The following is a 13,415-nucleotide window of genomic DNA, read 5'->3' as shown; positions in this document are numbered from 1 at the left end:
ACTGGCTTTGTGGGCGGTGGAGGGGGATATGGGCGTTTATGTGTATGTTCTCTCTCTGGCGTGTATGACTGCGTTGTTGACAGGTGGGTGTCAGGAAAGGCCAGTGTTCAGTGATTTACCCAACCCTTGGGTGATTATCAGGAAGCTTCTCAGCATATCATCTGGATTGTCAAAACCTGACCTCAAGGAGGGACTCAAACTTTGTGATGTCACCTGAAAATTGTAACTCTGCGTTTTTAAAACCTTCCAAGCATGATTCAGTAAGATTTAGTTTACTTACTGGAAAATAATTGTTCCCAGCAAACTCAGCAGTATGTTCAACATTTCATCAATCTATGAGCCTCCCACTCTTCCTCAGCTATGAGACCTTAGACCATCCGTCGAATGACAGCCCAACATACCATTCACATTGGCTCTTGATGCCTTGCACAGTTACAGCAAATCCCTAGACAGTTACAGCACACCTGGAGGACATTGTCAATGTTCTCATTTTTAGGGACCTTTCTCCCACTCATCTGTAGTAGTGCTGTGTATATGTAAGTGCTTAATAAATATTTCCAACTGATTGATAATGAGGACTAATTTGACAGATTGCCTTCCTGGAGGGTTCTAATGATGCACTGATACCCATCTTTAGAATATGACATGGATGAAAAAACATATATTTGCTCTCTGTCCTTCATGGAAGAAGGACCAGAGAAAGAGGGCTCCTTTCTGTTCTCTTGGTCCAACATTTTTTTTTATCCAAAATTAAGATTCTGTATACAGTGTAGGAGAGAATGGTTATGAGGAATGAAATTAGAGGATGCAAAGTAGGGCTGACAAAAATGATGATCCTTAGAAAAGCTTCTGTACCCTGGAGTGTCTTTTTTTAAAAACCCCTTATTCTTTAATGTCTTTTCCATAGCTAGTATTGTACTAATTTTTTTTTGCAATTTTAAAATTAAGATATAATTCACATTACATAAAACTTACCATTTTGTAGCATACAATTCAGTGGTTTTTAGTATATCCATAATGTTGTGCAACCATTACCACTATCTAATTACAGAATATTTCCATTAGTCAGTAGTAATGTCCTCTGTTTCATTTCTGATTTTAGTAATTTGACTTTTATTTCTTATTTTATTGGTCAGTCTAAGCAAAGATTTGACAATTTCTAGCTAAAGGTTTGTTGATCTTTTCAAAGAACAAACTTTTCGTTTTATTAATTTTCTCTATTGTTTTTCAATTCTCTTTTCATTGATTTCTGCTCTATATTTTCCTTCCTTCTGCTTGCTTTGGGTTTAGTTTGACCCTTTTTTTTAGTTTCTTAAGGTGAAAGGTTAGGTTATTGATTGGAGAAATGTGAGTATTTACTGCTATAAATTTCCCTCTGAACACTGCTATAGGCTGCATCCCATAAGTTTTGATATGTCGTGTTTTTATTTTAATTTATCTCAAAGTATTTTCTAATTTCCTTTCTAAATTCTTCTTTCCCCCAGCGGTTATTTAAGAGCATGTTGTTTAATTTCCATACATATTTATGAATTCCCCAAATTTCCTTCTGTTACTCATTTCTAATTTAATTTCATTGCAGTTGGAGAACATACTTTATATAATTTCCATCTTTCAAAATTTACTGACACATTTTATGGCCTAATGTATGGTCCACCCTGGAGAATGCTTCATGTGCACTGGTATGAATGTGTATGCTGTTGTTGGTGGAATGCTCAGTATATGGGTGTTAGGTCTACATATAGTTTATAATGTTGTTTATGGCTTGTGTTTTCTTGCTGATTTTCTGTTCTATCCATTTTTTAAAGTGTTGCATTGAAGTCTCCCTCTATGATTATTGAGTTTTCTATTTCTCCCTTTAATTCTGTGAGTTTTGCATAGCATATTTTGGGGCTCTTAGGTGAAGATGCATTTATAATTGTTATATCTGCTTGGTAAGTTCACCCTTTTATCATTATATAATGTTCTTTTTTGGTCTCCATTAGCAATTTTGTCTAAAAGTCTATTTTGTATGATATTAGTCTAGCTACTCTGGAGCTTCTTTGGTATGGAGTATCTTTTTCCATTCTTCCACCTTTATTTGTGTCTTTGAATCTACAATTGAGTCTCTTGTAGACAGCATATTGTTGGATCACATTTTTAATCCTTTTTCCAATGTCTGCCTTTTAATTGAAGAGTTAGCCCATTTACATTAAGTATAGAATGGACTTAACGCTACCATTTTGCTATTTTCTAGATAATCTTTTGTATTTTTTTGTTTCTCAAGTCTTCTATTATGGTCTTTTTGGATATTAAGTGAATATTTGGATATTTTCTAGTGTGCCATTTTAATTCCCTTGTCATTTTTTTCCTCTATATTTTTGAATTATTTTCTTAGTCGTTGCCCAGGGGATTACAATGAATGTCTTCATTTATGTAGTTCACATTAATATCAACTTAATTTCAATAGTATACAAAAACTGCTCCTATACAACTCCTTTTCCCCCCTCTTTATACTCTTTTTGTAAACAAATTAAGTCTTTATATCCTGTGTGTCCATTATCATAGACTTATAATTATTGTTTTATGCAGTTGTCTTTTAAATGAGATGAAAAAAAGAGTTATAAATTAAAAAATACATTTATGCTCTGTTTTAGATTTTCCTAGGTAGTTGTATTGATAGTTACCTTTACTGATGCTCTTTATTTCTTCATGTGGATTTGAATTACTGTCTAGTGTCCCTTCAGTTCAACCTGAAGGACTCCATGTACCATTTCTTAGTAGGTAGGTCTGCTAGTGATGAACTTTCAGTTTTTGTTTATTTCGGAATTTCTTAATTTCTCCATTTTTGAGAATGGTTTTGATGGATATAGAATACTGGGTTTACAGTTATTTTTTTACCCTTTCAGCACTTTGAGTAGGTCATTCTATTGCCTTCTAGCTTCCATGGTTTCTGATGAGAAGTCAGTTATTAATGTTATTGAGGATCCTTTTTATGTTATGAGCTGCCCTTCTCTTACTGCTTACAGTTTGATTATAATATGTCTAGGTGTGGATCTTTTTGAGGCTATCCTAGTTAGAGTTGAGGTTCTGGAATGTGTAGATTAATGTTTTTCATCATGTTTGGAAAGTTTCTGGCCATTATTCAAATATTCTTTCTGCTCCTTTCTCTCCTCTTTTTCTGGGAATCCTGTTATGCATATGTTGATGTTTGATGATGTCACACAGACTTCGGAGGTTCTGTTCATTTTTCTTCATTCTCCTTTCTTTCTGTTCTTTAGACTATATAGTCTCAATTGACCTCTCTTCAAATGCTTTCCTTCTTCTGCCTGCTTGAATCTTCTGTTCAGCCCCTCTAGTGAATTTTCATTTCAGTTAGTATAGTTTTTCAACTCCAGAATTTCTGTTTGGATTCTTTTATAATTTCTAATTCTTTATTGATATTCTTTATTTGGTGAGACACCATTCTTATACATTCCTTTAGTTTTGTGGGCATGGTTTTCCTTAGCTCTTTGAACACATTTAAAATAGATGATTTAAAGTCTTTGTCTAGAAAGTGCAACCATTGGGCTTCCTTATGCACAGTTTTTATCGATTACTTTTTTCCTTGTTTATGGGCCATACCCTCTAGTGTCTTTTTACACTTTACAACTTTTTTGCTGAAAGCTGTACATTCTGAATATTTTAATATGACAACTCGGGAAATCAAATTCTCCCCCATGCCCAGGGTTTCTTTCTTTCTTTTTATTTTTCTAGTTGTTTGTTGTAGTTTTTATTGTTTGTTTGTTTAGTGAGTCTGTATTCTTTGTCTTGTTTGGCCACTGAAGTCTCTTTTATTACCTTGGTGGTGTGCTCATGACTGGAAAGAGATTTATTGGAACACCTGGAAACAAAATACCCCCCATTCTTTGCCAAGGGGCTCTGTGTGCCTGTTGAGGGAAGCCTTCAACACTCAGCCAGACAGTTTACGACTCTGCCTTAGCCCTCATTTCCTGCTTGTGCAGACCATCAAGGTCATTCAAGAGTGAGAGCTTAGGGCTTTTTCAAGTCTCCCCCAAGCATGTGCACAGCCCTGGGCGTGTATGTGGCCAGATAGAGTCCCAGAAATACATCTGAGCTTTTCACAGCCCTTACAGACATTTCATTCCCCAGTTTTCCCTCCAAAGCTTCTTGGTTAGTGTATTGTTTGCCCCAGCAGATATCTATTGCCTTAGGCAACCATGACTAAAATATTTGCCTATGTTTTAGACGAAACATTCCCCCCACCCCTGCCCTCCCCAGGTAGTAGTTTTAGCACTGGGTAAGTTCCTGGTAAGATGAAATAATGACAAGTTTTTTGAGCCAGTCTCCCAGGAAGCCACCAGACAGGGCAGATAATTCATTGTGAATGAGGTCTGTTCTGTTTCCTCCAGTACCAGGAATGCAGGCTGTTATTGACGTTTTCATGGCTGCCACTGGGCTGGGGAGTTGGGATTGGACTAGGGTAAGTTAACATGCCACAAAGACCACTGTTCCTACTGAGACTAAGATCATTTTCTTGTCTAAGTGCTCCCTGGGTTGCTGCAAGCCTTTGGTTATTTTCCAGAGTTCCAAATAGTTGATTCTGACAGTTTTTGCCAGTTTCTTCGTTGCTTTTATGGAAGGATGGAATTTTGGAGTTCCTTCCTCCACCATTTTCACTGACATCACCCTCTGCAGTCTCTTTTGATAAAAGAGGAACAAAGAAGGAGACAAATGACTTATTTTTAGAACAGAGATAAACCTGAAAGGAGACTGGGTTATGTCAGGACCATGAAAACCGCTCTTGTGTCAGGTATGGGCTAAGTTTTTAAAATACCTTGATTGATTTAATCCTGACAGCAATCCTCTGAGGCAGTTTCCCCTTTTCATGCAATAGAAAACTGAAAACTGAGAGGTTAAGTTATTTTCTCAAGGTTATATATTCAATAAAAGGTAGGATCAGGTTTTGATCCCAGGTTTTCTGATCCCAAAGCCTGTGCTTTTAATCACCAGGCTATAATGGTATAGGTTGAACCACCAAATGTCACAGGAACCCATGAGAAGTGTAGTCTTAGCTCAGCAAGATCCAAAGAGATACACAAAGAGGCAACCCTTCTATCACGAGGCATCTCTCCTAGTGCTGGATTCCCCCACAGGTGGACCGAGGTGCATCAATATAGTTATTGTATTTCCATCTTAAGAAAAAACTGGAACTTTGTTGGACTTTCTTATACTTGTTTTATACCTTAGATTGATCTATCTATCTATCCATCCATTCATCATGTGAGGTGGGATTCAAACCACATTGGCGTCTTTGCAGCTTTCTGAATATCTCCTGTCTTTCAAGGTCTTTGCTATTTCTGTTTTGTTAGTTGCTGGGGCCTTGAAAAGTCTTAATATTGGCTCTGGGATCTGACCAAGGCCAAATGGTGTGGGGTGGATGTCATTCTTTTAACGTATTGTAGCAACAATCATACACTGAAACGTGAGTCGACATTCACTTTTCTAACAAGTATTTATTGAGGGCCTGCTATGGGGCTAGGCACTGTGCTGGGTGTGCAAAGATGGACAAGATGTGGACTGTGCCCAAGAGGTTCTGACAATATACCCGAAGTTTGTGTATGTGAGTGGAATGAGAGGAGAATGAAGGTAAGGGATGGTTTTATGGAGAAGGTAGCACATGAGCAAGGCCATGGATGGACCTGGATGGGTAGAGATGGCAGGGATCAATGGATTGGACTTGGATGGGTAGAGATGGCAGGGATCAATGGATTGGACTTGGATGGGTAGAGATGGCAGGGATTGATGGATCTGCTTTACATATAAGATCTAAGAAATTGGTGGCACTGGTGGCATCAAGGTCCGTTTTTCAGTAGCATTAACAGCAATGGGGTAATTACACTTCTCAGAATTGAATACTCCAACTTACCTGGAGCCCAAGTTGGAGCCAGCTGTTGTAGGGAGAATTTTGTTGGAGGCATCTACCTAAGTCTTCTCCTGATCCCCTCTCTTTTCCTGCTGGTTGTCACAAAAGGGAGCTCCAAAATCTCACCCCTGGGTACAATTTTCCTTAAGGATGTTTCACTGAAAGAATTAAAGCCACTAATTTAAGAACCAAAAGAAACTGCTCAAATACCAGGTTTTTGCTTCTTATAAAGATGATCATTTTCCCTTGTTTTTTCTTTCTTTCTTTATATAACAGTGCTACTTTTAGAAAGATTCAAAACGTTAAATACTTCTCAGCATGAGAAGTATTAGCTAGGAATCAAATTGTAAGAGAGAAGCATGGTCATCTCTGTATCAGATCAAAAAAAAAAAAAGAATCTGTGACTTAAGCTTTTTTGTTTTGCCGCCTTGTGGCACTGTGACCAGATTGCAGGAAAAATAACACAATAGGGTGGGAGATTCCATCTGTGTCTTGAGGGTTAATGGTTTACATCCAGAATCATAAAATGATGGCAAACATCGTTTCAAGGACAGTCACGACCCCTGCCTCCCAACAGTACCCAAAATGCCCCAACTCCAGACACACCCACACAGTTTGCCAGAAGGTGGGTACTGCCCATTGCTCTGTTCCCTTCCAGGGAGGTTCTCCACGTGGCCCTTCTCTTCCTCCGGGTCATCAGTGCCTGTGCAGATGGCAAGATCCGCATTTACAATTTCCTAAATGGGAACTGTCTGAAGGTGATGAAAGCCAATGGCAGAGGTTATCCTGTGCTGTCCTTCTTTATTCAGGGCAACAGGTGGGTGGTAGGTCAGAGCCCTGAGCATTTCTGTTTGGATGATTATTTTTCCTCCTATGGGACACCGGCCCCGGATTTGCTGGCAGCAGGAGAGAGTGGGCCGTGCTCCCCTCCAGTCTTGGCTGCAGTCATAGGCTCATGGGGGACTCATGGGACTTCACACAGAACTTAGCAATCAGGGACCACACTACTCTTCATTCGTTCTGGGTGTCTGATCCAGTCACGCAATGGGCTCGATACAGCTCTGCCGTGGGGACCGAGGTTCTGCCAGCCTGCAGCCCCTGATCCCACGTCCAGCCCGAGAGCTTCCCAGCTCTCTGTGTCTCGCTTCTGATGCAGAGTGACGTGCAGGAGGGCGGGAGTGGCATTGGCAGGCGGCCCAGTGTCCAGTGGGGCAGAACTGAGCAGATGAGTTTACAGAAAGCAGAACCATGACGACACTAGTTGTATATAATACTGTGTCGTTAGACGCTAGGTTCAGGGTGATATTATGTGAAAATACCCAACTAGACTTAACTTTTAAATTCTATCACAGCCTCCCTTAAGACATCACTTAATCGCTTCGAACCACATTGCCTTCCTCCTAATGATTAGTCCTCCTTGCTTAAAGCAAGGGGGTGCTAGTATACTAATGGTTTTCAGTTACGAAGTCAGAAGCCTATAAAAAAAGGTCACCTTTGACCTTTTCTTAATCATGACATCCGAAGAGAGACGTCAGCTTGAGCAAAAATATGTCTGAAAGAGATTCCTAGTTGGAACGATTCCCCAAGTTCCCTTCCAGTGCTTCCAACCATAACGGGTCCCTTTTAGGGAGAGTTTACGCTAACAGTGACAAGTCTTAAAATCGCAGGCTTTTGGCGCAGAAAGGAGCCCGCACATAGCATTTCCATTTCTTGTTTATGGTTATGGGAGACCTAGGAGCAGAGGTGGGGGAGGGAAAGCAATGCCCTGTAACCGCTGTGAACCCCAGGAACAGTGGGTGGGTAGCAGGCGATGGTGGGGACCCCGGGTTTAGAACCCTTTTTTTCTCTAGTGGCATGAGAGTGGGGATTAGGGAAGACAGAAATCCGCCTGCTTTACAAAGTACAAATGTTCTGTCTGAACGTAGAGCGTGCGCAGACACCCAGAGCGATGGCTTGAAGGGGGTGGGGCTGGAGGGTCAGCGAGGGCTTGAAGGCCTCCCCCATTAGAGTTTTCCCCATCCCATCACGGCAGTAGAGCCATGGCATTTGGATGCTGTGCTTAAGAAAAAAGGAGTGAACTTGAAGACATCTGCGTGCAGAGTAGCTAAGCCTTCTGACTCGGGCACCCCAGGCTCTTGGCACTCACTCCAGGAATGGAAATTCATTAAAAAATATTGTAATCCGAGAAGCGAAGTAATCAGGACGTGTGTGCCTTGTTCACATCTAATTTCTAAAGAAAACGGCTACAGAGCTAACGACCCTTGCTGCACAGCCTGCCACCTTTCTCCGCCCGTAGACCCTGCAACAACCTACACCACCCTGTCTGTGCGGTCATTTCCCGGGCACTGATCCCTTGGCCTCAGGATCGGATGGGACAGTAGTCCAAATGCATATTTGGAAGCCGGGCAGTGGCAGCCTCCACACTCCTTTTGTGGGCAACCCTGTTGCTTTGGTTCCAGGATGGTGATCAACACGGAGAGCAACATCCTCATGTTCCAGTTCGAGAATATCAAGTGGCAGTACTCCCTGGAACGGGCCAAACAAAAGAAGACGGACAAAGAGGATGACAGGGAAGAAAACGGCCTCGCAGAAGTTCTCTCCAAGTCGAGCACTCAGATTCACAGCCCTCAGGAATCCATACGTAGCAAACACACGGCCCAGGAGTCCCTGTTCAGCAAATCTCACAGGTCCCCAGTTCTCCTGAGGGCATCCAGGTTACCTACAGGTAAGAACCGAATCCCAGGCAGCCCCAGTGGTACCCAGGGGAGCAGGTGAGGGGCTTCCAGGACCAGTTTCTCTGTGGAATATTTTGGTCAATGGTTTCTTGATGATATAAATCCCAACCTGTATGTCATTCTCTTTGATGTGACAATTTGTTAGCCAGCTCAAGGGGATCTCCTGATTTTCAAGGCCTAAGTTTTCAGACTTATTAGAATCTTTCTGCAGTAGATGACACTAGCCCTTCATACTTGCCATTAAAACAAAAACCAGACAGCCAGCATCTTCCCCCTTGCCCCTGATCCAAGCATATAGTACATGATTATTTCCTTAGGACACAGACAAGATATATTGTACTGCAGAAAAACGTCCTCTGCGGAACGTATTCTCTGTAGACCTCTGACTGGTAACATGCGTACCTGGAAAATACTAGATCAATAGATCACCTCCAAGAGTATTACACCACAAACGGTCAGTTAGGACAGAGGACCGAGAATTTCAGATAATGCATAAAGCTTGATAATCAGTAGGAAACAGGGGTAGGAGGGGGGCGTCAGGAGGTGATCTAGATGGACCTTCGGCTCCAGGTGATTGCCTAGTTTCATGGGACAACAGGAAGCAACAAACAGTAAAGTGATCATTTGGGTGAAAATCAGTTGAATTATCAGCTACGCCCCCAGTATTCATACCAAATTGAATCACATAATTACTACAGTTTCCTCCTCAACCTTAATTTAGGAGTGTTAACGGAGGCACCTCGAAGTCAAGGAAAGCCAAAGTCACCCCGAAGAGATGGCAGGAAGAGACCGACTTCTAGGGAAGCAAATGGCACGGGCACCGAGCAAGAGAGTTTGGAAGCAAAACCCCTCGCCGGAGATAAGAAGAGCGGTGATCCTTTATTCTGAATTCATGTGGCAAGAGTCAATCTCTCTCTCTCTCTCTCTCTCTCTTTCTTTGTTCAGTCTGATTTTTCAGCAGGTTGATCAATCAGTTTGCTTGCATTCTGAATGGATAAAATGCCCAGCTTCTCCTAAGAGTGGTGGGTTTTCCCTAATCGTCCCCTTACTGACTTGAGGCCACACAGAGCGAGCGCCTTTCTCAGAGCTGAGCCTCTGGTTTTGGGCTCACAGTCAGCCTCCTTACTTCTTGGACTGTTGTGTCATCAATCTGAGTAATGGGCACAGCGGAAGGGAGAAGAGGCAGTGGGGCTGATTGCAGAGGCATTTTAGGGGGTTTCACGGGGGAGGAGCTGGATTGGGGGGTGCTCTACATGTGAGATAAGGGGGTCAGGGAGATAGGCGGGGAGGGGCTTTGGAGAAGAGTTACCATGAATCAGGTGTCCCTTTGTTGTTTTTGAGAGACTCTGGTAAAGATTTAAAAGGCCTTTCAAATATTTTTGGCTAATATAATAGTGTTTCTTTGAATCAGACTCCCTGCAGAGACTAGCTTCAAGGTGAGGGTAAAACAATTGAGTTTTGTGAGGTCTGTAATAACAATGGGCATCCTTGCATATACCTGTCTCTGTGTACCTGTATAGCTATACCTGCGGGGTAAAGTCCTAGGCGTGGCATCGCTGAGCCACGAGGATGATTGCATTTTAAAAGCTAGAAGGAGATCGCCATAGTTGTCTTTAAAAACTGCTGTGTCACTTTTCACTCCCACCAGCAATGCATGAGAGCTCCCACTGCTCCCAAGCCAACACTGGGTGTCCACCGTCATTTTGCTCATATGATAAGTAAAGATGCTCTTTGCATTTCTTTAAGGTTGATCACTCACAGACTAAGTAAGTAGGTGATGACAAAGCCATACTATGACAAAGGCATTTTATACAACAGCTAAAAATGGATGACGAGCCCCATTTTTCTTTTTTTTTGCGGTACGCGGGCCTCTCACTGTCGTGGCCGCTCCCGCTGCGGAGCACAGGCTCCGGACGCGCAGGCTCGGCGGCCATGGCTCACGCGCCCAGCCGCTCCGCGGCACGTGGGACCTTCCCGGACCGGGGCACGAACCCGTGTCCCCTGCATCGGCAGGCGGACTCTCAACCACTGCGCCACCAGGGAAGCCCATGGAGCCCCATTTTTGACTTGGAAAGAGATCCATAATATATTATTATATGAAAAAAAGACAAGTTACTGAACAATGAGCCCATCACAATTCCTTTTAATAGAAGGAGAAAAACTGTGTTTTGTCTCTCTCTCACACACACAGAGTGGTGTATTCTGGAATTGGACGAAGCACGGGGAAGACTTTGACATCTTAATTTCATTTAGATAAGACCTACTTGGTCAAGGAAAATTATACACTGTTATAAAATTGTGAAATCAGTACCCTGTTGCATTTTCTTTGCTAGTTTTATTGGTGCAGTTTGAGGTGCAGATTTTACTTGCTAGGTCAGACTAGACAAATGCCTTCTCCTTTTCATGGTTCAGTTATGCCTTTTGTAAAAGGAGGATAACGTTTTCAGTGTGTCTGTGAGGTATTGCAGGGATTCAAAAGCCCAAATGAGAGACATAGTAAATTTGCTCACCTGTGAAGACATCGTTGCTAACTCAAGGGCCTTAGGCATCTTGGAGGCCTTGACCCTAAAGTAGCGTGCCAGAATGAATCTCTTGTCCTTGTCAGTGGCTTTTGGACCTACGAAATGTTCAAAACATTTAGGGGACTCCTGTTCAGGAACTGCTTTTGGCCATTTGATAGTTTCAGTTTTGCAGGGGTGGCATGTTTTTTGAAGGCAGTTTTGATTTTGAGAAACATCCAAAGATCATTTGGAGTCAAATTTGATGAATAAAGTGGAAATCAAGCTTTGCCATCCAGGTTTTATTTAAAAATATAGGTGTGTTACTGAAACTCTGTAAGGCTATAAATGGGGTGTGAAGGTCCTTCCCACAGGGAAGTTTCAGGAACTTGTGGAGCACAGGCATTACATATGTTCCTTCCAAAATATGCGTATCTAGAGGTTCATACACACTTGTACACAAGTACTAGCATATTTGTTAAAAACGTGTGTTAAATATTTTGTAATTTCTCGTCTCATAGAGGATCTTTGCTCACATGATGGCAGCACGTCCATTGGGCAACAAAGACCATAGTCTGAATAGCAGTTGGAATGGATTTAACTTTCATACGTAAGTACTTAATGGTTTTCATGGAACACTGGTTTGTTTTTCTTTTCTTTTTTTTAAAAAGCAGATGATGTGGAGAAAATACCAAAACAAGGACAACTGGGAACTTTGGGAGACTTGATCAATTGCTCAAAGAAGAAGTCCTGGTGCATCCCTATGTCACCTGACCAGTTCCTCCTGACTGTGAATGCCCTGCAGAAAGCCCATAATTCTGGGGAGTTTGCCTATCCCCGGAGGCCCCAAACCCAGGTCATCGATGCCTGGGGACCTTCCATTTCATACCCAAGGAAGGTCCTGAGTTTGAAGGGACGATCGGTCCAACATGCAGTCGATCGGTTGAGATTGAGCAACCCTCCCATAGACGTGAAACAAACCAGTATTCCCCTTGAAATCCAGAAGCTTCAGCTTAACCTGAAGAACTCTGTGCACAGCCCCAGAGTCCAGTCTGCCATCCCCCAGCCGGTGCTTATCTGCCCCAGGTTCTCTGGCAGCTTAAAGGCTGAAGACCCGCCAACCAGTTCAACTGATGGGGCAGTGCGCAGCTTCAGCCCCTTAACCAGCACACAGGTCATCCAACCAAACCGCGTGCTGGCTCCGCCGATGGGCACGACGGCCCAGGCTGCCAAGAGAGATTGGCCCCGCTTCTACACGGCCCTCGACCCCTTCAGAGTGAACACGGAGTTCATGCTGCTGACTGTGAAGGAGGAGAAAGAGTACGAGGAGGCCAAGATGAAGGAGTTTCAGGCCATAAAGCCGGCTGGAGGGGTTGATCCGGAAAAAGCCAGCAGAGCTGCCTGGGTCAGGAAGATCAAAGGCCTGCCCATTGATAATTTCATGAAGCAAGGAAAAACAGCAGCCCCTGAACTTGGGCAAAACGTATTTATCTGAACCAGCCTTGGGAAATTACAGCGTTTTATAATAAACAAAAAACCAAGTGGATGTTGGTGTTCGGCCTCTTTTTGTTTGTTTTCAACTGCTCCCTGGCAATTAACATGGGGACTCTTTAATTATTTTCCTATAAGCCAAAGAACTGATATTTATCAAAGTAAGAAAACAGAGAGAGGCTGGGGGTGATTGGCATCTGTAGTACCACCGAAAACCATTCAGTGAGAGGCATGGAAGCCCTGTTTCATTGATGGGAGATGTTGGAAGTTTAATACCACTCATGGCTACCAATTTAGGGCTGTCGTTTCTTCTAGCAAATGAACTGATGGGATTATATCAGAATAATGCACTGGAGTTCCCTGGTATTTTCGTATGGAAGCCTGATGAAGCTCAATGAGTTCAATTAAGAATCTAAAAGGAGAAGCGCTCAAATTGCATTTTTCCTCCTCAGGGCTAACTCCTATGGAAGAGAATTAGGCACATTCATCCTTTCTACATTAATATCATGTGTGTTGAGGTTGCTACTTAAGCCTGCTGAGGTTGGTGTCAGGGGCCAGGCAGGTGATTTAGATGTGAGCAGCCCAGCATAGGGGCTGTGGCCCATCAAAGAGCTCAAGCCCCATGTGAAGGGGGTAGCTCCTACTCAGTAGCTCAGCATGGCGTAGGATGGAAACCCTTGAAGCAGAATGCAGAACAAAACAACAAAACACCAACCCCACAAAACTCCACAACCCACACACTGAGTGGGCCACCAAAACCCTGGCATGGGTAGGCTAGATGCACAGGCC

At 42.8% G+C, this 13,415-nt stretch overlaps 1 protein-coding gene across 1 annotated transcript in view; it reads left to right on the top strand.

Annotated features, from left to right (window-relative positions):
• The window catches only part of FBXW10B (F-box and WD repeat domain containing 10B), a 34,926-nt gene extending 22,255 nt beyond the window's left edge, over positions 1-12,671 (top strand). The window contains exons 11-14 of the mRNA XM_059996655.1: positions 6,561-6,719; positions 8,362-8,627; positions 9,359-9,508; positions 11,810-12,671. Coding sequence (XP_059852638.1) covers positions 6,561-6,719; positions 8,362-8,627; positions 9,359-9,508; positions 11,810-12,630 — 1,396 coding nt within the window. The 3' untranslated portion in view covers positions 12,631-12,671. The remainder of the gene's footprint in view (positions 1-6,560; positions 6,720-8,361; positions 8,628-9,358; positions 9,509-11,809) is intronic.
• The last annotated feature ends 744 nt before the right edge of the window (positions 12,672-13,415 follow it).

Source organism: Delphinus delphis, chromosome 19, assembly GCF_949987515.2.
Source record: "Delphinus delphis chromosome 19, mDelDel1.2, whole genome shotgun sequence".
Lineage (NCBI taxonomy): Eukaryota > Metazoa > Chordata > Mammalia > Artiodactyla > Delphinidae > Delphinus > Delphinus delphis.
This window is presented reverse-complemented; position numbering and strand designations above follow the sequence as displayed.